At 40.9% G+C, this 22596-nt stretch overlaps 1 protein-coding gene across 32 annotated transcripts in view; it reads left to right on the forward strand.

Moving 5' to 3' along the window:
- The window catches only part of NRXN3 (neurexin 3), a 1742415-nt gene that overhangs the window by 588764 nt on the left and 1131055 nt on the right, over positions 1-22596 (forward strand). For all 32 annotated transcript variants that reach the window (XR_008620931.2, XR_008620932.2, XR_008620933.2 and 29 more), the window contains one exon: positions 4736-5119. Coding sequence is in view for 29 of the 32 variants with exons in the window: in XM_055097889.2 (XP_054953864.1) it covers positions 4736-5119 (384 nt within the window). In the remaining 3 variants the exon portion in view is untranslated. The remainder of the gene's footprint in view (positions 1-4735; positions 5120-22596) is intronic.

A 22596-nucleotide genomic window follows, 5' to 3' on the forward strand; every position in this document is an offset into this window, starting at 1 on the left:
ACCATGGAAACCGATTGTGACATCACAGATGCTGCATTATGTGATTATTTTGTAGGATAAACTTCACTGTGCAAGAATTTATGCAACAATACACCCTTCAATAATTGGCAAGAGTCATGTTGCATGGAGAAATTATGACAAGAAAGGAAAAGGCAAATTGATTTTTCCTGAAGATACATTCAATTTAAAGCCTTCCTTTGGTGTAAAAGCCTATATTTCACTCTTTGTTCAGACCTCACTAACTCTCTCTTCCTCTTCATAACCTTTTACATTTTGTTTAAATGGCTTTGTTTCTGCAGCTGCAGATCAAACAAGCTAGCCCCAGGCAGTACATAGCTACTACGGAATAGTAACAAAGTGGGGGTGGGGGTGGGGCAAAATAGTCAGGGGTTTTTGAATGCCTGGACAGTCTGCCTAGCTTTCTATGGACCATGTGGCAATGAAGGTCACATTCTGTGCTATCAGAAAGGGCATTTTCCCAAGAGCAGTAATTAGAGCATTTGCATTTCAGACTCATTTCCTGATTCTCCATTTAGGTAGGATGTACTCAAGAAGGGTCTTGGCTTCATGTGCCATATTTATAGAGATTCACTTTCCTGATGAACATTAAAAAGTCTTTATTTGGATATTTTCTTTCTAGGTACATTTGGCCAGTAAGAGAGAGCAATAAGTTCCCCAAAAGGCTGAAACTGGAAGTGACTGAGCTTTGGTGGGTTGGCTTTTCTGCATAATTCCAAAGCTAGGCTGACGGCAGAGACAGCAATATTGCCCTTAGGAAGAGCTGGATGGGTTCTTTGCAGAGGGCAGATGGGTGGCAGATTGCAGCCCTGGCTATTTTATTGCCCAGTAGGAATCTTTACTGGTTGTCTGAAATCTGATCAGAACCAAGAGCCTTCAAATTAAATGTGCTCGTTAAGCAAGAATGAATAGTGTCTACCCTTTTACACAGAAAAACACCCCCAAAATTAATTTCTTTGGAGGCTAAATCCCGCCACACCCCCCATACTTCTTCTTCTTCTTTTCTTTCTCCTTCTCTGTTTTTCAGTAAAATGACAGCAAGAGCAGAGTCAGAAAGCTGTTCCAGAATTATAAAGAAAACACTGCTGCTGGTTTTTAAGAGCATGTGTTTGGGATCTCTGAGGTTAGGTCACGGTGGACGCGTTTTGTGTCTGACTAACCTAGACCTTGGCACAGCATAAAAGTTACCTACCCATGTCTCAGGCAGGCTAAAACACACAAAATTGCCATTTGTTCATTTCTGTCTGTTCCTAATACAAATTTTTTTTTCAAACAATTTTGAACAAAGGGGAACAATTTTTGTTGTTTGAACCACCAGTGGACCCAACTTCAACAAATATGTTTGAATTTCAGAAGTCTTAAATTTCATACCCGGGAGCTAAAGCACTGGCTAATTCTTTTCTCTTTTTTTTTTTTTTTTGAGACAGAGTTTCTCTCTTGCTGCCCAGGCTGGAGTGCAATGGCGCAGTCTCGGCTCACTGCAAACTCTACCTTCCAGGTTCAAGTGATTCTCCTGCCTTACCTCCCAAGTAGCTGGGATTACAGGCACCCTCCACGAAGCCCAGCTAATTTTTGTCTATTTAGTAGAGACAGGGTTTCACCATGTTGGCCAGGCCAATCTCGAACTCCTGACCTCAGATGATCAACCCATCTCGGCCTCCCAAAGTGCTGGGATTACAGGAGTAAGCCACCGTGCCCGGCCTGGCCAGTTTTTTGAACTACTGATGAATTTGATCAAAGCCTATTAAAAACTTACTGAGTAAACAAACAATTATCCCATGAAAGCAGTATAATCTAAAATTTTAATACAGTCTGTTAAACTTTCATTTTTTCATGAGAATGTTTTCTGGTAACTTGTTTTAGATTATAAATCTATACTAAAGGATAGTTATAAAAACAAGTGTATCTAAATGTGGTGCCTCCTTCCCTGATAATCTTGAAGAATAATATAACTAACAGTGATCTAGAAAAACTTTTATGATCACTCCTCACTTGGGCAAGTCAGTCTTAGAACTTGTTAAGTGCATTCAAAACTGTTATGGTCACACATTCAGAGAACAGATTTTCCTCAGGTTGTATTTAAGGCTCTAAAATTTAAATTGATTCTAGTATTGTCTTTACTTGGCAATAGATGTCTCCCCATTTTAGTTGGTGATCAGATTAGCCCTGTGGACCTGTGAGGGGTAAAGAAAGAAAACTATGCAACAGAGAAAATAGTAAGAGATACAGACCTCAACTTCCTCCTTTGTAAGATAGAGAAAATAATAACTCCTACCTCCCAATATTGTTTTGAGGATCAAGTCCAAAAATGCACATAAAATAGTTAAAATGGTAGCCAGGACATTATTGTTGTTATATAAGTGTTTGAAAGATTGAAAAACAAAAGGCAAAGCATATTTCTCTAGGAGTAAACTTCTAGGAGGGAGTAGTGAAGCAGATTGTTAAATTCCCCTTAATATCCTTTCTATGCTTCTACTCTTGTGTTGACTTTGCATTTTATTTATTGTTTTTAACTTTAATTAATTAATTAATTAAATTTCTTGAGAGCTAGTCTCGCTCTGCCACCCAGCTTGGAGTGCAGTGGCATGATCTCAGCTCTCTGCAATCCCCACCTCCCGGGTCCAAGGAATTCTCCTGCCTCAACCTCTCGAGTAGCTGGGATTACAGGTGCCTGCCACCACACCTGGCTAATTTTTGTATTTTTAGTAGAGATGGGGTTTCACCATGTTGGCCAGGTTGGTCTTGAACTCCTGACCTCAAGTGATCTGCCCGCCTCAGCCTCCCGAAGTGCTGGGATTACAGGCGTGAGCCACCATACCCAGCCGACTTTGTACTTTAAAGTGTATGTTTCATTCTTGATCACGTCTGATCTTCGCAGCCCTTCAGGTTATATACCCTTCATAACTGAAGAAACTGAGAATCAGACAGAGGTGAAGGCTGACTGATGGATGGCATGACCCATTTATCTTGATACCAATAAAGCACATCAAGAATAATAAATACCTATTTTAAAATTTCTGACAGGAAGTTTAGATATCACCTAGTCCATTTCCTTAATTTTCCAGTTCGGGAAATTGAGCCATAAAGTGGTTCAGGGACTGGCCTAGGGTCATAAAGACATTTAGGACTAGAATCCCTGCTCTCAAGGTCCCAGGTTAGCTTGTGGGGTTTCATCTTCTACAATCTCATTCGATGCTGTCCAAACTCCAACCCCTTCCTGGGTCTGCTTAGCTCTCTGACTTGATCTCCTGCTCACCCCCTCTTGCCTTCTCTATTCTAGCCACACATCTGCCTACCTCAGGGCCTTTGTAGGTGCCATCCCCTCTGCCTGGCATGCTCTCTCTCCTGGACTTTGCATGGCTGGATCCTTCTCAACATTCTGGTTTCAGCTTCACTTTTACCTGCCTAGAGAGACCTTCAGTGACTCTACATTTTAAAGTAGAACGCATGAGTAACTAGCACACCACCCATTTTACTCTCTTCATAGCACCTGCCCTTAGCTAATTTATTTCATTTATTGAGTTACTTATTGTATTAGTCCGTTCTCATGCTGCTAATAAAGACATACCCAAGACTGGATAATTTATAAAGGAAAGATGTTTAATTGACTCACTGTTCAGCATGGCTGGGGAGGCCTCAGGACACTTACAATCATGGTGGAAGGAGAAGCAAACACCTCCTTCTTCATATGGCAGCAGGAGAGAGAGAAGTGCAGTGCCAGCCAGAGAAATGCCAGATACTTATAAAACCATCAGATCTTGTGAGAACTCACTCACTATCATGAGAACAACATGGAGGTAATGTCCCCATAATTCAATTCACTTCCCACCAGGTCTGTCCCACAACATGCAGGGATTATGGGAATGGCAATTCAAGATAAGATTTGGGTGGGAACACAGCCAAACCATATCATTTATTTTTTGTCCCTCTGTTCTGGAACATCTGCTCAATGAGAGGAGAGACATGCCTATCAAGTTCATCTCAGTGCCTAGAACTATACCAGAGACAGAATAGGTCTTCCATACACATTTATTAAATGATTAAATAAGGAATAATGTTTCAGTTAAAATGTATCACAGGGAATGCTCAAAATATTCACTGGCAGGGCTGGTAGTGAATGCCCAATCTAGAGAGTACCAGTGCATGGAGAGAGAGACAGAAGAGGAAGTTCCATATTTTGGGGGTTGGTGAGCCCTTGAAGAAAACTCAGGCAAACATATGGAGGCCTCATTCTGTCTCAGTCACTCTTAAAAGCACTTTGCATATATTCACTGATTTAATCACACCAACCTATGAGGTGGGGACAGTTATTTTCCCATTTTACAAATGAGGAAACTGAGGCACAGGAAGGTGGAGTCACTTCTTCACGGTTATACAGCTCATACATATTAGAGCTGGAATTTAAATACAGGCAGGAACTGTGCTGCTCTCAACCTGTATGGTCTCAGCCAAGAGGGTTAAGTAGAGAAAAGATACACTAGATGTTAGGTCACTGAGATTTTCCTGGGTCTTCCTAAGGGCCAGCTTGACTTAGCTGGCAGAGATTGGAACCAAACGGCCTACATTGTCTTTTCCATTGTCTTGTAACATCTAATTCTCTTGCTTACATTGTTCTCTCCTGGCCAGCCAATGGCTGGGCTCAGCACTCACCTGTTAGGTTTCTTTCATTTGGTTAAGCAACTGGCAGACTCACCTGAGATCTGTCTTCCCACCCCAGGTACTATATCAGTGAACAGCAGGCGCACGCCATTCACCGCCAGTGGGGAGAGCGAGATCCTGGACCTGGAAGGAGACATGTACCTGGGAGGGCTGCCGGAGAACCGTGCTGGCCTTATTCTCCCCACCGAGCTGTGGACTGCCATGCTCAACTATGGCTACGTGGGCTGCATCCGCGACCTATTCATTGATGGGCGCAGCAAGAACATTCGACAGCTGGCAGAGATGCAGAATGCTGCGGGTGTCAAGTCCTCCTGTTCACGGATGAGTGCCAAGCAGTGTGACAGCTACCCCTGCAAGAACAATGCTGTGTGCAAGGACGGCTGGAACCGCTTCATCTGCGACTGCACCGGCACCGGATACTGGGGAAGAACCTGCGAAAGGGGTGAGTCGGCCTAGAGGATGGCAAGTGAGGGCCTGAGTGGGACTGATGTGTTACAGTTGGATCCCTGGGCAGCCCAAGCCTTTGCACCTACCTGCACTTTCTTTCTTCCAAGAGTTTTTGGGTTTACTGATTTCCACATTGCACCCTTTCTAGTTCTGAATGCTTGGGTTTGTTTGGCTAAGACTGAGTTGTAGAAAGGGAAGCTTTATAATAAATATTACTGTGATTATGATACTTTTTGATTAAATATTTTCTATTTAGAGAGGGTAAATAATTCTCTTTTGGGACTCCAGGGGGCCTAGCCAACTGGCTGTTTTATTCATTCATTTGACTTGTGCTTCTTTAGTGCTTTCTACAAGCTAACTCCTGGGTTAGGCTTTAAAAATACAATGTTGAACAAGACAGATACATCGCTGTTTTTATGGAGCTTGCTGCCTAGTGGAATATTTAGCCATTAAATAACTGATTACAAACATGGTGAGTTTTATAAGAGGCAGAGTGATGTATTAGTTAAGAACATAAACTCTGGGGCCAGACTGGGTGAGAAATCTGGCCCTTATGCAGTGATGGGAATTTCATCATGGTAGTCAATATCTTTGAAACTTGACTTCCTCATTTGTAAAATAGAAATCAGGTACCTACCTCACAAGATACTGATGATGATTAAATGAGTTAATAGGTTCTCGAGCATTTAATGTTAGTGATTATTATAGTCATAATTATTCTCATCAACATCATTAAAGAGAAGGTATAGAGAAGCTTGGGAGGCCCTTGGAAGGAGACCTAACATACCATACAGGTTCACTGTATAGTGAGCAACCCTGACAGTTGAGGACCTGAACAAAGTCCAGAATGGACTGGATGCTTTGTTCCCTTCTGAAAAATGTCCAGAATAGAATTGGGGAACTGTTGGGGTGGGGAGGAGGGGCATGAGAGGGGACCAAAGAGATGAGGGCTGACCCTGTAGACTGGGCCAGAATGCTGGGAGGATTCCCTTTTCGTTCGCCACTTCAGTATCTGACATTTGCACCCGATTTACAGTTTAAGTAAAGGGCATAGATAAAGGCAAGAAGAGGGACAACATCAACACAAGGAGATTCCAGTCAAGCTATTTGCAGATTGCAGCTTGGTCTATTTTTTTATATGCCGAGCACACAGAATCAAGCTGAGTATCCGCAGGCTGTCAACTTCTATATTCGATGAAAGGATAATTTGCATCAGGACCAAGTTTTTGCTAAGGGTATAGCTCTAGGGCTTTGAGAATGCTGTACCTGTATAGTTCTTTCCCTCAAGAAGTTTATCATTTATTTAGCTGAGGAGTTGAGACAGCTATATAATAAGCTGTAATAAGATGATGTAAGACAGTAGCATGTTAGTGGACAGAAAAGAAGGACATGGAGATTCAGAGACAGAAGAACACTTTGAGGAGAGACCTGCAGGGTCTCATCTCTACAGACCAGTGGCCAGTGGCCAGAAATTGTCCAAGTATCAGAAGATAGGTGATGTGGATGGATCCTGGGCCAGGTCTAGAACAAGGGCTGAATGACCAGTTTTCAAGGCCTGTTTTTTGTAAGGCCAACTGTGGGGCCAACTGTGTTACTAGCTAAGGTATATTTCAAGAGAACTACAAACCCTTCTTACAGTCAGATCAGAAATAGAATACAGGACATGAGGACAAAGGAAGAAAAGAGAGCTTTCTTGGAGCATATGGAATTAAAATTAAAATTCACTGAATTTTCAAGTCAGCAACCACCAGAACAGGAGCTATGATGAGGAAATACTCATCTGGGACAGAAATAGGCCACAAGGAGCTAGTCAGTCTGTCAGGTGCCTGGGCTCTTTCCAAATATGTTTGTAGGGTAACCTACCCTGGTGCTGGTTGGGGAAGATAGAAAGGTCATTTTTGTCTCTGAGATGCGTGAGACAGTTTTGGTGTTTGCCAAAGTGTTGCAGATCTTCTGTTGTCTATGAAGACAGTATAAAGGTCATCTCAGACATCTCACTTCTTCTTGGGTCTCCTCTTAACTCAAGCAAGGGCCTTGTGATTGTCAGAGGCAGGACACAGTGACTGTAGCCAGCTGTACAAGGTGTCTCTGAGCTCACCCATTTCAAGGGTGAATCAACGGGAGTTGGTCCAAAACTTGCCAAGAACAGTGAAAGTCACTGCACCTTTTACATTGTCACTTCTGACTAGTCATTAAAAGGCAGCTGATTGGGGATATATGAGGGACAATTATTCTTGGTGCAGTGCAGCCAAGAGTCATCCATTCTGGCCAAATGAGAAGAAGCTTAGCAAATTTAAGATATTTGATCTATACATCGCTCAAATCCCAGACGGTTCAACTGATTGTTCTGTTCCCCTACTAATTGTTTTTTGCCCCTGGATTGTTCCTGACACCATGTTCAGAATGAATCAGTGGAGTGTAAAAATTATAGGACTCTTCTCTGCTAGCAAAGAAAAGTTGAGATTCCCAATGACATTGTTTTTCTTTATGGAAACTGATTCCTTAGTGGAGACTCTTTTGAGTATCTTTTGTTCATTTTTCCTGCAGGAAATTGACATATATTGAAGCCCTAGTGTGTTCCAGGCACTATGTTTGAGGTTGGAAATGCAACAAACAAAAAATCCAAAACAGAAACACCAACTTAACACGGCCTTTACTTGTGAACAAGGGGTGTATAGTCCTCCCAGGAAGCAAAAGAAAACGTGAGAAATGTTTAACATGTGGTTAATGTTATGGCAGATGTCTATAGGGAAACAGTAGGACAAACAGGCAAGAATGGCCACTTCTATATGGAAGGAGTGATGGCCCAGAGAAGGGGATCCAAGGTTTCTTGGATTTTAGATTTCCTATTTCTAACTTTAGGCATCCACTCTAGGCACTTCTGAAGAAGAATGAAGAAAATGTATTGGGTATTCTCTCTATACAGGAATGGAATACTTTTTGGATTAAGGAGCCCTGCCCCATTCACCATAACAACATCAACACAGTCACTCAGTTTGCCATTCTCTCTCTAATTTTTATTATGTAGAAGCATTCTAGAATCAATTCTAAGTCTAGAATGGATCATTTGTACTAAATGTGTTAAGCCTAAGACAATTCTTAAGGCTGTGTGTCCCAGTAGCTCAAACTGTGTTCTCTACTGGAACTTCCTTGGGGGTGAGTCCCTTGGTATAACTGGGCCCACACATGAATGGGAGTGTTAGAAAGAAGCACTTGTGTATATACACTGAAGAAAGCATAGATGGAATGCTGAAAACTGGAGTTTTCATGGCCCAGGTCAGACACTAAACACTACATCAAAATAGACCAATGACCCAAGCAAAGTCAGCAACAGATAAATCTAAGAGACAATTCCTGGATCAAAGTCATCAGCCAAGTATAAGAGAGTCAGAGAATAAGGCCTGGGAAGTAGAAAGTGTGTATATGATACTAAGATTAATTTGCATGTGTATGTTTCTCTTACAGTAAAATTGGATAACTCCTGCTTCTACCCTCATAAGAGTGCTTCTTCTGCCTGTGAAGATGAGCTACTCTAAATCTTGATGTCTAAAAATAGGCTTGATTGATATTGTATTTAGATTTTTTTCAGCATAATCTGTTGCTATTCTAAGATGTAGCTGTCTCTACCTATCCCAACTGTTTAGCTCTAGTTATTTTTGTTGGCTATTCATAGTGATGTGAGAGACGTCTCCATGACCTAAACAGCAAAGGCCTGTTTTAACTACTTAATTCTAATCAGATAGGTTGAAATTCTTTAGTATCATAGAAGACCACCTACCATCCAGTGAAGTCCTGTTGGACAGAGGAAACAGTCTAGCTGGTCTTTAGCCTGCTCTGGAGTTAGTCCTACTTAAGGAGCTATGATCACTTGACCTGGGACAACATCTTATCTTTGCTGGTATAGCCAAACTGTCTAGTTCAATTGGTGAGCATCAAGTTCCAGCAAGGCAAAGCCAAGGGTTTGATTTATTTGTACATCATGGAGCTTAAATTTTAGACCATTGCTGAATCTATGCTCTTCCCTGAATGGCTTTTTCTAAACATATCCTGGCATTCATTTGGCAAGAAAGTAAATAAAGCTCAGCACCAATGTCAAGAAAAATAACCTACAGTACAACATTTATCTGACATATGCACCAGCTGAACACGAAGAATACAAGTATTTTTACTTCTCTCCAGTGACTCTTGTTCCAGTGGGAAAGGCATGCAGGCAGCAGCTGCTGCTCCTCTCCATTCGGGGCCTCCCTTTTTAGGCAACCTCCTATGTGATCCTGGGTAGCAGCAGCAGCAGCAGCAAAAGCAAATGATTCTGCCTGGAAAGGGTGAGATACCAATCTTCGATGAGGCTGGATTGTGTCATTGAAATGCTACATATATGCCACATGGAAATCGTGTCATAAGAAAATAGTAGGGTTGGCAGAGGCCAGGCGTGGTGGCTCATGCCTGTAATCCCAGCACTTTGGGAGGCTGAGGTGGGTGGGTCACCTGAGGTCAGGAGTTCAAGACCAGCCTGTCCAACATGGCAAAACCCCGTCTCTACTAAAAATACAAAAATTAGCTGGGCTTGGTGGTGCATGCCTGTAATCCCAGCTACTCAGGAGGCTGAGGCATGAGAATCACTTGAATCTGGGAGGTGGAGGTTGCAGTGAGCCAAGATCATGCAGTTGCACTCCAGTCTGGGTGACAGAGTGACTCTGTCTCAAGAAAAAGAAAAGAAAATAGTGAAAATAGTAGGGTTGGCAGATACCATTAGTGTTACCTGTACCTCATTCCTGTTTTGGTAAATGAGGAATTGGAAGCCCTGAGAAGTTAAGTCAACATCAGTTTAGCTTGGAATTGCTATAGAATGGTTAGAATATATGATTCCTGATTCCTAATGCATCAGGCTTTCCATTACATTGAGCAGGCTTTCCTTCATATATACTGTTATATACATATACTAGATGGTTATTAAATGTTGGAGGGCTCCAGGGTTTTTGTTTTAGGTCTCTTCTTGGCCTGCACAGTTCCCTTGGTGCTCTTATTCTTTGCCACGATATTAAAGGTCATCTATATGTTAGTGACTTCCAAATTGAGGTCTCTTGCCTAGAACTCTCCCTGAAATCCCAGATTCTTATGTCCCTAGTTGTCTACTTGACATCTCCATTTGGATATCTGATAGATTAACTTAAGCTACTTAATTAATAGCTACTTAATACATAGCTACTTAATTCTAATCAGATAGGTTGAAATTCTTGAATATACTGGAAGAGCACCTGCCACCCTGTGAAGTCCTGTTGGACTTAATCGTATCATTGAACAGCTTAATCATATCATTGAAAAGCAGAAATCTTGAGGTCTTCCTTCCTGCCCCAGACTTCTTTTACTTTCAGTTTTTCCCCTTCTTGGTAAATGGCATCCCTACTGTCCTTGGGCATTTTCTTTTATTTTTGTCCTATGATATTCAATCTATCTCAGCAAGTCTCATCCATTTCTCTTATAAACCCATCCTGCATCTGTCCACTCTCTCTTCCATCTCTATCATTTTAGATCAAAGCATACTTATCACTTCTTTGGACAACTATACAGCATGTAGTATATGATTATGAAAAATCCAAATTCATTTTGTGTCTTCTTTAGAATATTAAAGTTAAATTATTAAAATTTCTATATTCTCAACACAGTCTACCTTAAACAGCTTTAGTTTCAGTGGCTTTTGGTCCAGAAAACTGTAGGAAATGAAGCTATGATGCTTCTTTGGAATTAACTTCAGCATTAACATAGAGATTCCATAAACAGGTATTTAGCTCTTTTCTGTGTCAGGCTTTGTGAGCTGATGAAGATATACATTTATATTAATAGAAGACACACTTTCTGTCCTCCACGAGCTCACAGCACAGCAGAGGGGATAGAGACATAATCTGCAAACTCTAATGCAATCTACCAGTGTCAATGATTCAGGAAATAATCACAGGAAAGAAAAAGATAACAATTAGAAAGCAAGATATGACACACATTTTATACCATTTTATAATTAGTTCTGGATTCACTGAGGTCTTGCTCAGACTATCTCACTGGTGTGGGAATAAGAGAAACCTGGGCTTCCAAGGTCAAATATAATAATGGTGGTTGCTTTTACTGGTCTCAGTGCTATTGAGGAGGGGAATCTGCGTTATGGCTGTGCCCTCATCCCTCGTAGGTTTCCAGATCCTTTATTTAAATGTCTGACCTGGAGATGGATCCTCTGACCTTTCTTTTCTGCAAGAATAAAATGAGGCAGTTGGGTTTCACGCTCTCTCAGGCCCTTTTCAACTCTAAAACTCTGATTCTCAAATGTCATCAGCTTGGCAATGCTTTCTCTTATCCCGAGGAGAGAGAGAAAGGTGAATGAAGGGCAGCAATGTGAGTCCTTGTTCCTTACAATCCGCAGAACTGTCTGGATTAGGACTGGGTTTAGTTATATCAGCACTGCAATGAAATTTTCATCTCCCTGATTCATTCATCCAAGAAAATGAATACCTTGGTGTACTGAGTACACTTCAGGTCCATCAGACCTGAGTTTTAATTGATGGATTAACGAATCGAACCTTAGATTTCTAAAGAGCATTAAAAGGCTGTTTCCTCTTTGGTCCATTGTTTACTCTTTTTGATAGATAATGACATGTATCTGAGAAAGGGGCTTCCCAAGAAATGTGCAATTCATTTACATAAATCAAACTGTCTCCTTTTTTTTTTGTTTTTTGTTTTTTTGTTTTTTTGCTTTTCTGTTGTTGCTTAAGTCATACAAATGTATCCCTGGTGACAGCCACAAGCAGAGCACAGATTCAGCCTCTTTTTTTTTTTAACTTCCGGTTCTGCAAGTTTCCCTTTCCACAAGCACAGGGTTTTATGATTGCAGAAAGCTTTTCCATAGTACATGAACCCTAGCTGAGAGTTATTCCACCAGGTGAGAGTCTGAGCTACCTCTGATCACAGCTGGTCCTGTTACTCTAAAAAAGAGTATCAGGATTGTAGATTCCGGTTATTCTAGAGTCTTGAAGGTTTCGAGGTCTAAGAAGGACAGGCTGGGGACTTTGGAGATCTTTTAAGAATCGACACCTGCATTCAACCTGAGAATGTGAGGGTCAGCACTTTGGTGCGGTGTGTGACAGCTGCTTATGAACCAATGGCACACCTGCTGCTGGCTGCAGTGCTGTCAAATGCAGGGACTCGGTGGCCATTTGCATTGCCACTGTGTATCTTTATTACTGCGTGTGCTCAAAGCAGCTTAACTGCCAGCAGACATCTGCCCATAATAATGCAATAAATTGAAATGCTGCTAAATTATGAGAAACAAGTGCTTTGAAACACAACACAAGGGGATTGTTGCAGGCTTTTCTAGCATCTCTGGCTTCATGTTTCTTTTCACAGAGAGATGAATCCTTCTTCACTACAGTTTGGATTAAGAAGAAAGGAAAGTTAAAAGACCTACTATTTATTGAAAAAAATGATGTGCCTTCTCTATGTTTGGTTCTTAATATATACTGAGTCATTTAACCCTCACATCCACTCTGCAGACTGCATATTATTATCCTCACTTTCTACGTGAAGAAATTAAGGGCCACCCAATTCATTCTGAATACCTACTGAGTGCTACGTGCCAGGGACTGTGTTGAGCACTTGGGACACAAAGGCATTGACTGTGGTTCTCATAAATGTGCTATTATATTCTGGTATCTGAGCAATTGGGACATGAGTGTGGGGAGAAATATCATGGAAGGCATCACAGACTGGTGCCACTAGAGCTGAGGCTTGGTGGAGAATCAAAGATCTCCCAGGCAGACCAGGCAGGGGAAAAAAAATTCCAGGCAGAAGGAACAGATGTATAAAGGTGACTTCAATAAACAGTAAGTTTTCCATGTGGGTGGCATGTAGGGCTTAAAGAGTGAGGAGGAGGGATTTGAGGGGAAGTTTTCGAAGATGCAGCTGTAGGGGTGACAGGGCCAGCCATGAAACACTTTGCTCTCCCAACAAGTTTAGGCATTATCTTATAGGAGGCATACCACGTTTAACAATGGGATAACCAGGTCAGATCACTGTGGCAGAAGATAAATTGAATACAGAAGACAGGAGACCAACAGGTCAGCATATAATAGTCTAGTTTGCATTGGTATTAATTCAGGAATGAGAGATAAGAGCCCTCCCTGAAGAAACAAGAGTGGAGGTCGAGTTTTCGAACATATCTGATAAATAAAAAAGGGGCAGTGTCAATAGGACTTAGTTAGTAATCAATTACACACAGCTAAAGAATAGCTGAAATTGAATTAGAGCAAGGGTTTGGCCATGGAAGCCTTTTGCTTCTTCCTTTCTTCTGAGCCATCTTGAATCAGTGGAAGATTCTTAGGAGGAGTGGGGAGGACTGTGGTGACCATTGAGCAGATGTAGCTGAGAGTCAAACCTACACCTGCTTTGGTCCCACTCGGAACATATGTATTTACCTTCTCACCTTCTCTCTGTGCCTCCATTTCAATATTTGCCATGACAATATTGGCAGTGGGTGTTTAACTGGCTTATTGTGAGGCTCCATTGTAGAATCAAAGTGTATAATGTGCTCACATAGATAATAAAGTTAATATTCCCCTTTCAGAATCTGGAGTTTAGCAATGCAAGAATTGAAAAAATGATCTGGCTGGTGTTTTTACTCCATTTTTTTTTTCTTGTGTGGTGGAAATGTCCCAGGTCTTATTTCTGTGTTTAAGGCATATGATACAGGTTAGAGTTTAAAATTGAGAAGGTTGGACCATAAGAGAACATACCAAAGCGTGCCTTTCTTCATACTTTAAATGGTGTATTTGGAATTAAAATGTGACTCTTTTGTAATCCCGGGTTTTAAAGAATTGCGTTAAAATGATCTGTTATGACTGTAGTGATCTCAACCAAGCTTTGGCATATGTTTGGTAGAAACAATGAGTTGTAGTTTGTCTCTCTTTGTCTTGTAAAACTGGCCATATTTGAAATTAAGCTAAAAGATTTTTTTTTCCTTGGAGATAGAAAAATCATATTTTGAACTTCTCCCTATTCTGGTCTCTCATTTGGGATTTATAGTGATGACACCCGATACTGAGTATTATGTATGTGTCTGTGCCTAGAGCACATGTGTATAGTTTTCCTCTAGCTTCTGAGAAGTTTTCTGTTTTATCATGGGTTCTGTTTTAATCCCACCAAGGATTGTTAAGAGGAAAAAGCAGCAAACATGTAGTAATCAAGAATAGAAGTCCCAAACTTAAAACCTAAAACTTGACTGACCCAACAAAAACCAGGCAGAGTATAAAGAGTTGTGTAATTACTTATCTTGCCAGTAGAATAGATGCTCAGATACTATCTAGCAAAACCACCCACCCCCAATTTTAGATGAGGAAACTGAGGCCTCCAGGTGGGAAACGAGTGGTCAATAGAATAGAATAGAATGTTCTTAGTCCCTCGTTTTGGTTCCTATTTATTGGCTTTTTCAAAGAAATATACATACATCTGTGCATCTGTGCATATTTGTGAAGATATACTTTTATGTCTCATGATCTTCTAGGCAGTAGTCATGCCGTTATAGCAAAGCCATTTGGTAAATCTCCAGTAATTTGTTCTAATTGATAAATTTTATTTGAAATGTTGGCAACTGATTTAGAGGGAGGAAATGTGGAGGGAAGAGATGTATATATTTCTCTTCTCTTTCTGTTTCATCACTCATCCCATCTTACCCCAACAAATAACCCAGCCCAACAGAGAGGATATTGGAGTGACAAGTACATCTGGAACTTCAGGCTGGACCCTTCAATATGAGTGGCTCTTGAAAGATCCCCTTCTGTGGGCTACTGGACAGCTATTTTTCTGCCAGGTAGATGCAGTCTTTCTTGGAGAAGATCATTTCATGCTTCTTAGCATGTTTAACCTTTATAGCAAGACACTCTTATCAAAATGACAAACCCCAACAGAGCCTTCTAAGAGGCCAGTAAATCAGAAGCCTCATGAAATCTGTGTGATTAGCATGTTCCCCCTCTTTGTTTCTGCAGGGTGAGAAAGCTCTGTGCATTTCAGATTTCAATCTTCTCTGCAGGCCCCTTGTCTGAAACCTCCTGCTGTGGCTCACTGGTATTTAAATATTGTTTTCATTCAGTCACCTGGGGCCACATACTGACATCAGCTAAGGCTGGCACATTGTTTATCTCCATCAGCAATGTTGTAAAGATAACTGCTCTGATGTTTGTTTAGTTGAGTTCTCCCCATCCTGGAAAGCATCCTCTCTGGGTCTGAAGATAGCAGCTGATTCCTAATGTCATCATTCCTGTAGTAGCTCACTGTTGCTCAGCAGGATCTCATCTCCAGCCAGTTAGTTGTCTCTGATCTCTTTGTCCCATGGCTCAGTCTGTAATGAAACTTTCACAAGCAACCTAGCATCTTCAGCCAGTATAAGGTGGAGCCTCCTTCTGTGGAAATCCACAAAGTCAAGGCTATATTGAGAGTAGAGGTAGAAGGAGAAAAAAATGATGAATAACAGTTCTGTTGTCTGTATAGATGATAAAATATTTATTAGGGATTGTGGGGGGTGACTCTTTTATCGGAGTTTACACATCCATATTTTCAAGTTGGAAAGGACCTCTGAGGTTTTTGAGTCTAACTCAATATCTGATGCATATATACCCCTGGACAAAATTCCTAAATTGCTGTGTAGAGTCTATAGGAATATGTACTCTTATCTACATATGATGTACTAAATGCTTAGCAGTGGTTAGCTTATTTAATCTTTGCAATAACTACATAAGATATGTGCTATTTTCATTCTTAATTTATATCTGAGGAATTGGGGTTAAGGATAGGTTAAGTAACTTGCTCAAGGTCACCCAAGAATACGTTGAGGTGATCTCTGGGTCTTCCATTCCTGAGTCCTCTCTTCTGTGATCGATATACTTTACTACTCTCAGTAACAAGGATTCTCACCTCTTCATGAAGCAGCCATTCCATTTTTGGATATTACTAAGTAGTCTAAAAATCTTCCTTTCACTACAACTGAAGTCCCTTTTTTGAAACACTCTTTTTATTTTATTTTGTTCCTTTTTTTATTATACTTTAAGTTCTGGGATACATGTGCAAAACGTGCAGTTTTTTTACATAGGTATACATGTGCCATGGTGGTTTGCTGCACCCATCAACCCATCACTTACATTAGGTATTTCTCCTAATGCTGTCCCTCCCCTAGCCCCCCACCCCCTAACAGGCCCCAGTGTGTGATGCTCCCCTCCCTGTGTCCATGTGTTCTCATTTTTCAACTCCCACTTATGAGTGAGAACATGTGGTATTTGGTTTTCTGTTCTTGTAAACACTCTTTTTTATTGTGATAAAATGCACATAACATAGCATTTACCATTTTAGCTTTTTTTTTTTTTTTTTTTTGAGAGAAGGCCTGGCTCTTTTGCCCAAGCTGAAGTGCAGTGATGCAATCTCAGCTCACTGCAACCCCTGCTCCCTGGGCTCAAGCCATCCTGCCAACCTCAGCCTCTTAAGTAGCTGGGACCACAGGCATGTACCATCACACGCGGCTAATTTTTGTATTTTTTGTAGACATGGATTTTCACCATGTTGCCCAGGCTGGTTCTCGAACTTGTGAGCTCAAACAGTCTGCCCACCTCGGCCTCCCAACGTGCTGGGATTACAGGCGTGAGCCATCACACCTGGCCTCATTTTAGCCATTTTTATGTGTATAATACGGTGGCATAAAGCACATTCACATTGCTGTGCAACCATAGCCATCATCCATCTTCAGAATCTTTCTTTTGGCCTTGGTTCAGGCTTTGGGAGCTATACAGGATTTATTCACTAAAAAAAAAAAAAACAAAAAACCTTCACTAGGTGCTTATCATGCCATGGATCCTAGAGATGTCCAGAACAGGTCAAGCTAAAACCCTTCTCTACGATAGACCTTCAGTTATTCAAAGACAACTATCATGTTTTCCACTGAAATGTTGTCAGTCATTCTCAGGATAAACATCACTAGTTTCATTAACCAGTTCTCACCTATTGTGGTTTTAAGTTCCTTGCTGAGTTAATCCAGCAGTCATTGAGAGAAGTGGGGGAAGGTGGGAGAGCGTTCTGTGTTCTGAAAGGAATGATGGCTTCCAGTACTTCACAGGGGTCTTTGTGAAGCAGGCCATGCCCTTCCAAGGAGAAAGCATGTATTGTTAATGCAGTAACTCACATGAATATCAGATATAGTGACACATATGGACTATGGGTTTGTGTAGTTGGCAGGATTCACTGGTACATTTATGGTGGTGGTGGGGTGAGTGCTTTTGTTAGTTTCTTATCCTGTAAAAATGCTTTGGGCCAGGCACGGTGGCTCACGCCTGTAATTCCAGCACTGTGGGAGGCCAGGGCAGGTGGATCACCTGAGGTCAGGAGTTCAAGACCAGCCTGACCAACATGGGGAAACCCCATCTCTACTGAAAATTAGCCAGGCATGGTGGTGCTTGCCTGTAATCCCAGCTACTTGGGAAGCTGAGATAGGAGAATCACCTAAACCCAGGAGGCAGAGGTTGTGGTGAGCCGAGATCGCGCCATTGTACTGCAGCCTGGGCAACAAGAGCGAAAACTCCGTCTCAAAAAAAAAAAAAAAAAATGCTGTGGGCCCACTTCAGGTAACATCACATTTACCACCTCGTCTTATTCCTCAAAATAGTCCTAGATTGAGTGTGTTAAGTCACATATCTCGAAAGCAAAGCTAAATTTATTTTTGACCATAGGAACATCTTAGGGTACCACTAGACAAGGAAATCATGATTTTGACAAGTGTCAGCTGACACAGAATCATTGAATGCTACAGCTGGGCAGGGCCTTAAAAAATCAACTATTCCAGTGCTTATAATTTGCAAAGAAATAACTGAGATTCAAAGTGGTTATATAACTTGCCCAAAGTCACAGAGGTAGTAAGTAGCCACGCTGGGACTTATCACTCAGTATTTTGAATCCTTGATGAGATCTGTCTATTCTAAAGCAATTTCAGAGGTGCTCTTGCTTTGTACCTTTGGGCTGGTCCTTTGTAGCTGAGAGTAAGATGCTCCTGCCGTGTGGGTCAGAAGATTTCTTCACAAGCTCAGTGGGTCCTTGTGATTTTTTTTAACATGTAATCGTCCGTTTATTTATTGCAAATAAGCTTGGCAATTTATTTAGTTAGCAACTTATGGTCTGGAAAATCTCATTATCCAAACCTTACATTATCAACACATCTGTTTAAAAAGAGATGCTTAAAGAAGTGGTCTAAATATGCAGATTCCTGATCATCTTGAAGAAGGGAACTACTAAAAGGGCAACCTGGGAGGGAGTAGACAATTGTAGTGAGGCCATGAAAGCCACTGACATTCACATATAAGGGAGTATAAAAAGGGAATTCACATTTATTGAGTACCTGCATGTGCCAGGTATAATTTGGTCCTTAAATAAGATGAACCAGGTTTGGAGTCAGACAAAACTGGATTTGTGGGGGCGGTGGGGAGGTGCACAGTGGCTCATGCCTGTAATCCCAGTGCTTTGGGAGATAGAGGTGGGCAGATTACGAGGTCATGAGTTCGAGACCAGCCTGGCCAATATAGTGAAAACCCCGTCTCTACTAAAAATACCAAAAAAATTAGCCAGGCATGGTGGCAGGTGCCTGTAATCACAGCTTCTCCGGAGGCTGAGGCAGGAGAATCGCATGAACCCAGGAGGCGGAGGTTGCAGTGAGCTGAGACTGCACCACTGCACTCCAGCCTGGGCAACAGAGCGAGACTCCATCTCAAAAACAAACAAACAAACAACAACAAAAAGCTGGATTTGAATCCCAATTCCATTGCTCACTATTATGTGATCTTGGATGTGTTTTTAACCCCTTTTTAGCCTCAGTTTTCTGATCCATCAAAAAGCCATTCTGGGGTTGTTATGATGCTTAAATAACATAATTGTGTAAAAATCTTGGCAAAATGCCTATAATTTTGTAAGTGTTCAGTACATGGAGGAGTATTATTATTCTTCTCTCTTTTAATTTTTAGAGCAGATCTTATAAAGTTTGTGGTATCATTCAGATTTTTAGATACTTAAACCAAGGATCAGAAAACTAAAATAAATTTCCATAGTCGCAATGTTAGCAAATACTAAAGGTAAGAATTTTTCACCCAGTCTATCAGATTTTCTATTATTCTTTGCCATTCATTTAAACAGGAGGCCTTAGAGGTGGGATTAGGTACTGTGGGAGGGAGAGAGAGCTGTAAGAAATGAGATGGCTTTTTTTGTTCCTCTTCCAACCTTGTCAGTTCTCTGCTTTAGGACTTTCCAAGGGGCAAACATGAGAAATACATTGGGATGGAAGCTGTCCATTTGGAGTAAATTCAGGATTGAGAAAAGCAGTCAGGATCTTCCACATCTTTTCATTCACACTGTTTGTTCCTAGGTGGTGGAGAAGAACTGTAAAGTTTCATGGGGCTGGTCCAGAAGAGCATGAAACGAGTACAGCTCAAAACTTTTGCCTCATCATAATTTATCCAGGGCTGCAAAATACCCTAACTCATACCTGCATATTTACCCACATGTACAAACACACACACATGCACATGCACACACATGCACATGAATGCACAGACACAAATTCTTCGGCCATAAACCTGGACCTCTCTAATTTTTGCTTTGCTCATCTCTCCTTCTCTAGACGGGGAGCCATCGGCTATGTATCCCCAGTGCCAAGGAAAAGGAGCTCAATCTGTGTTTGTGGAGGAACAAGTGAAAGAATGAATGCAAAGCAAAATGAATGGGATTATTTCTAAAGTTAACTATAGTTAGAATTCTGGTTTATTATCTGACAAATTTGAAGGAACTTAGCACCTGCTAGACATCTAAACTGCCCACCCTCACCCCCAATAACAAGTTAGGATTTTCGTAGTTGGAGATGTGCCTAGAGAAAAATAATGAGAAGCTCCCCTAGGCTGGGGCCTAGCCTCTTGGGCCTGTAGCAACTATTCCTGTAACTCAATATTAGCTATAGAGCGGCAAGATTCAGTGTTGCTTAAAGTGGACAGGTGGGCAGGCATGGAATGAATGAATCTGGAATAGAGCGAGAAGCAGGCTTATGCATCTGAGGCAGGCATTTCTACCATCTAAAACAATGGGGTGACTTTGCAGCTCTCCTTAGTGAAAAGAGCACTTCATGGATGATACCCTTTTGTTCCCACTCGCTCCATTTTTATTCACCCCTCTCCTGTCCTGCTTACCTTTTCTTTTTCCTGTTTCCTCTTCTTTATCCCCCCTATTCTTCATTATTTTTTCCCTGATAAACCCCACACAGTCCTTTCTTCATTTCTATTTATCGTTTAAGCTTGATGCAGCAATAATGTCTATTGTTTAAAGGGCTTTTCCCTCCCAGAGGGATGAGATTGACCCTTATTTATTCAGAATGACTTGACTCAGGGCTGTTATAAAATGTGGGCTGCCCAAAACTGCAAGGTGGCTGGTGCCTACCAGCTACCTAGATAAGTGGTATCTGGTTGAAGGGGAGGACAGGCCCCTAAGGCCTCTTTGAGCACATTGTCTAACCTGGAAGTCATCTCCTTTTGAACTACAATAAATGAGAAATGGTCTTAGCAAGACAAAACAATGACTACAAAACCAGGTGGCTAAAATATGGCTGAGGAATGCAGAAGAGTGCACTGGTATATCAATCTCTAATTGGGGAAATGATTTGGCTGCAGCACAAAGGAGCCCCTCTCTGTCTAACATTGGGTTTGCCCCTTGAGCTTTCTGCAGGCAGAGATTGATGGTGGTGGCGTGATGGTCAAGGAATGTGTCCTCAGATGAGGCTGAGCAGAATTATTTCTTTGTAAATTTTCTTTTTCCCCTTTCTTCCTCCCTCCCTTCAGATATCTCACTTTCTCACCTTTCTTTCACCTTCCTTCTTTTCTTGCCTGTGATCCTTTCAAACCACTTTAGTTTTTTTCTTATGTGGAGAACATGGTTGACCCATTCAATTTCTTTTCACTACAGAGTAGCATTCCTGGGGGCTTTGATGGGACAATTGATATAATGAATCTTGACTTTGGTAGGACTGTTATTCTGTCTTCGTAAAATGCTACTCAATAAACCAGTCTCTAGATTATAGCTCTGTTAGGAGTGTTTATCACTGTTGAAAAGAAGCCTCACAAAAATTGTCATCTGCGGGTTATTGCTAACATTATAGATTATGAATCTCCATTTAAAAAAATAAACATTGATTTTTATAATTCTAAAATTAATATATATTTACTGTAGAAAATTTGGCACATGGAAGTTTATTAATTCAACTTTTTCTTTGGCCAACATTAACTGAGTACCTGAATACAAAACCTGTGGTGGTTCTACAAAACCCATTTCATGGTAGACAAAAATAAATATAATTGAGCATAACTGTACCAAGCAGAAATGGTTATTATTAACATATTGGTATGCTTTATTCTATTATTTTGGGAATGTATATATATATATGTGTGTATGTGTGTGTGTCTCTCTCTGTGTGTGTGTGTGTGTGTGTATTCTATTCTTGAATATATACTATTTGTGAATACATATATTCTATTCTATATATATATTATTTGGGAGATATATGTGTATATATATAACATGTTAATGTAATTTTATAAGTAATTATTCTAATTTATCCAGTTCCTGTTTTTTTTCAAAAATTATCTTGTAGTTGCATAATTATACTATAATTTCAATTCAGTGTTATATGATCTTTGTCTCAAATCATAAAATCTTGAAAAACGTGATTTTTAATGACTTCAAAGTAGCTATATTTGCCAGCTATTGCCTCAGTAATGCTGTGAACAAGCCACCCCACAACTTTGTGGCTTATAAGAAGCAGTATTTAAATTCTATACTTATAGATTTGTGGATAGGTTGAGGTGGCTCTGTTCCAAGCTGTGGAGGGCTGGAAATAGCTGCAAGTTTCAAGTTAGATTCATTAACTCCCTCATTACCACATTCTTTTTGGCTCCCTCATTACCACATTCTTTTTGGACCAGAGGCTACCCAGGGGATATTCTCCTATTAGCAAATGAAAGGAGGACAAGAAGGAGCATGCAAGTACTCAGTACCTCCTTAGACCTAAGTCTGCCTCTCATACATTGTCACTACTGTCCACATTCTCTGCGTCAAGGCAAGTCATGTGGCCAAGCCCAACATAGGGTGGTTTAACACTATACCCACTCTAGTGGAAGGGACTGCAAAGTCACAAGCAAAGGCTGTGGGTATATAATTCAGAAACAGGGGAGGTGCAACTAATTATGAACAATAAAACAGTCTACTATAGTAGACTACCTGATATTTTGTTATCACTAATGTCCATAGGTTGATCAAAGAAGACTAGTTTTTTATCCTTTCTGTTAACCTCTAAAGTGCCCCAATATTGATAAATGCCATGAGACCTTTTTCCAAACACATAGGCTTCAGAAGACATCAGAGTCTTCTCCA

This window comes from Pan paniscus, chromosome 15 (genome assembly GCF_029289425.2).
Source record: "Pan paniscus chromosome 15, NHGRI_mPanPan1-v2.0_pri, whole genome shotgun sequence".
NCBI classification, from domain to species: domain Eukaryota; kingdom Metazoa; phylum Chordata; class Mammalia; order Primates; family Hominidae; genus Pan; species Pan paniscus.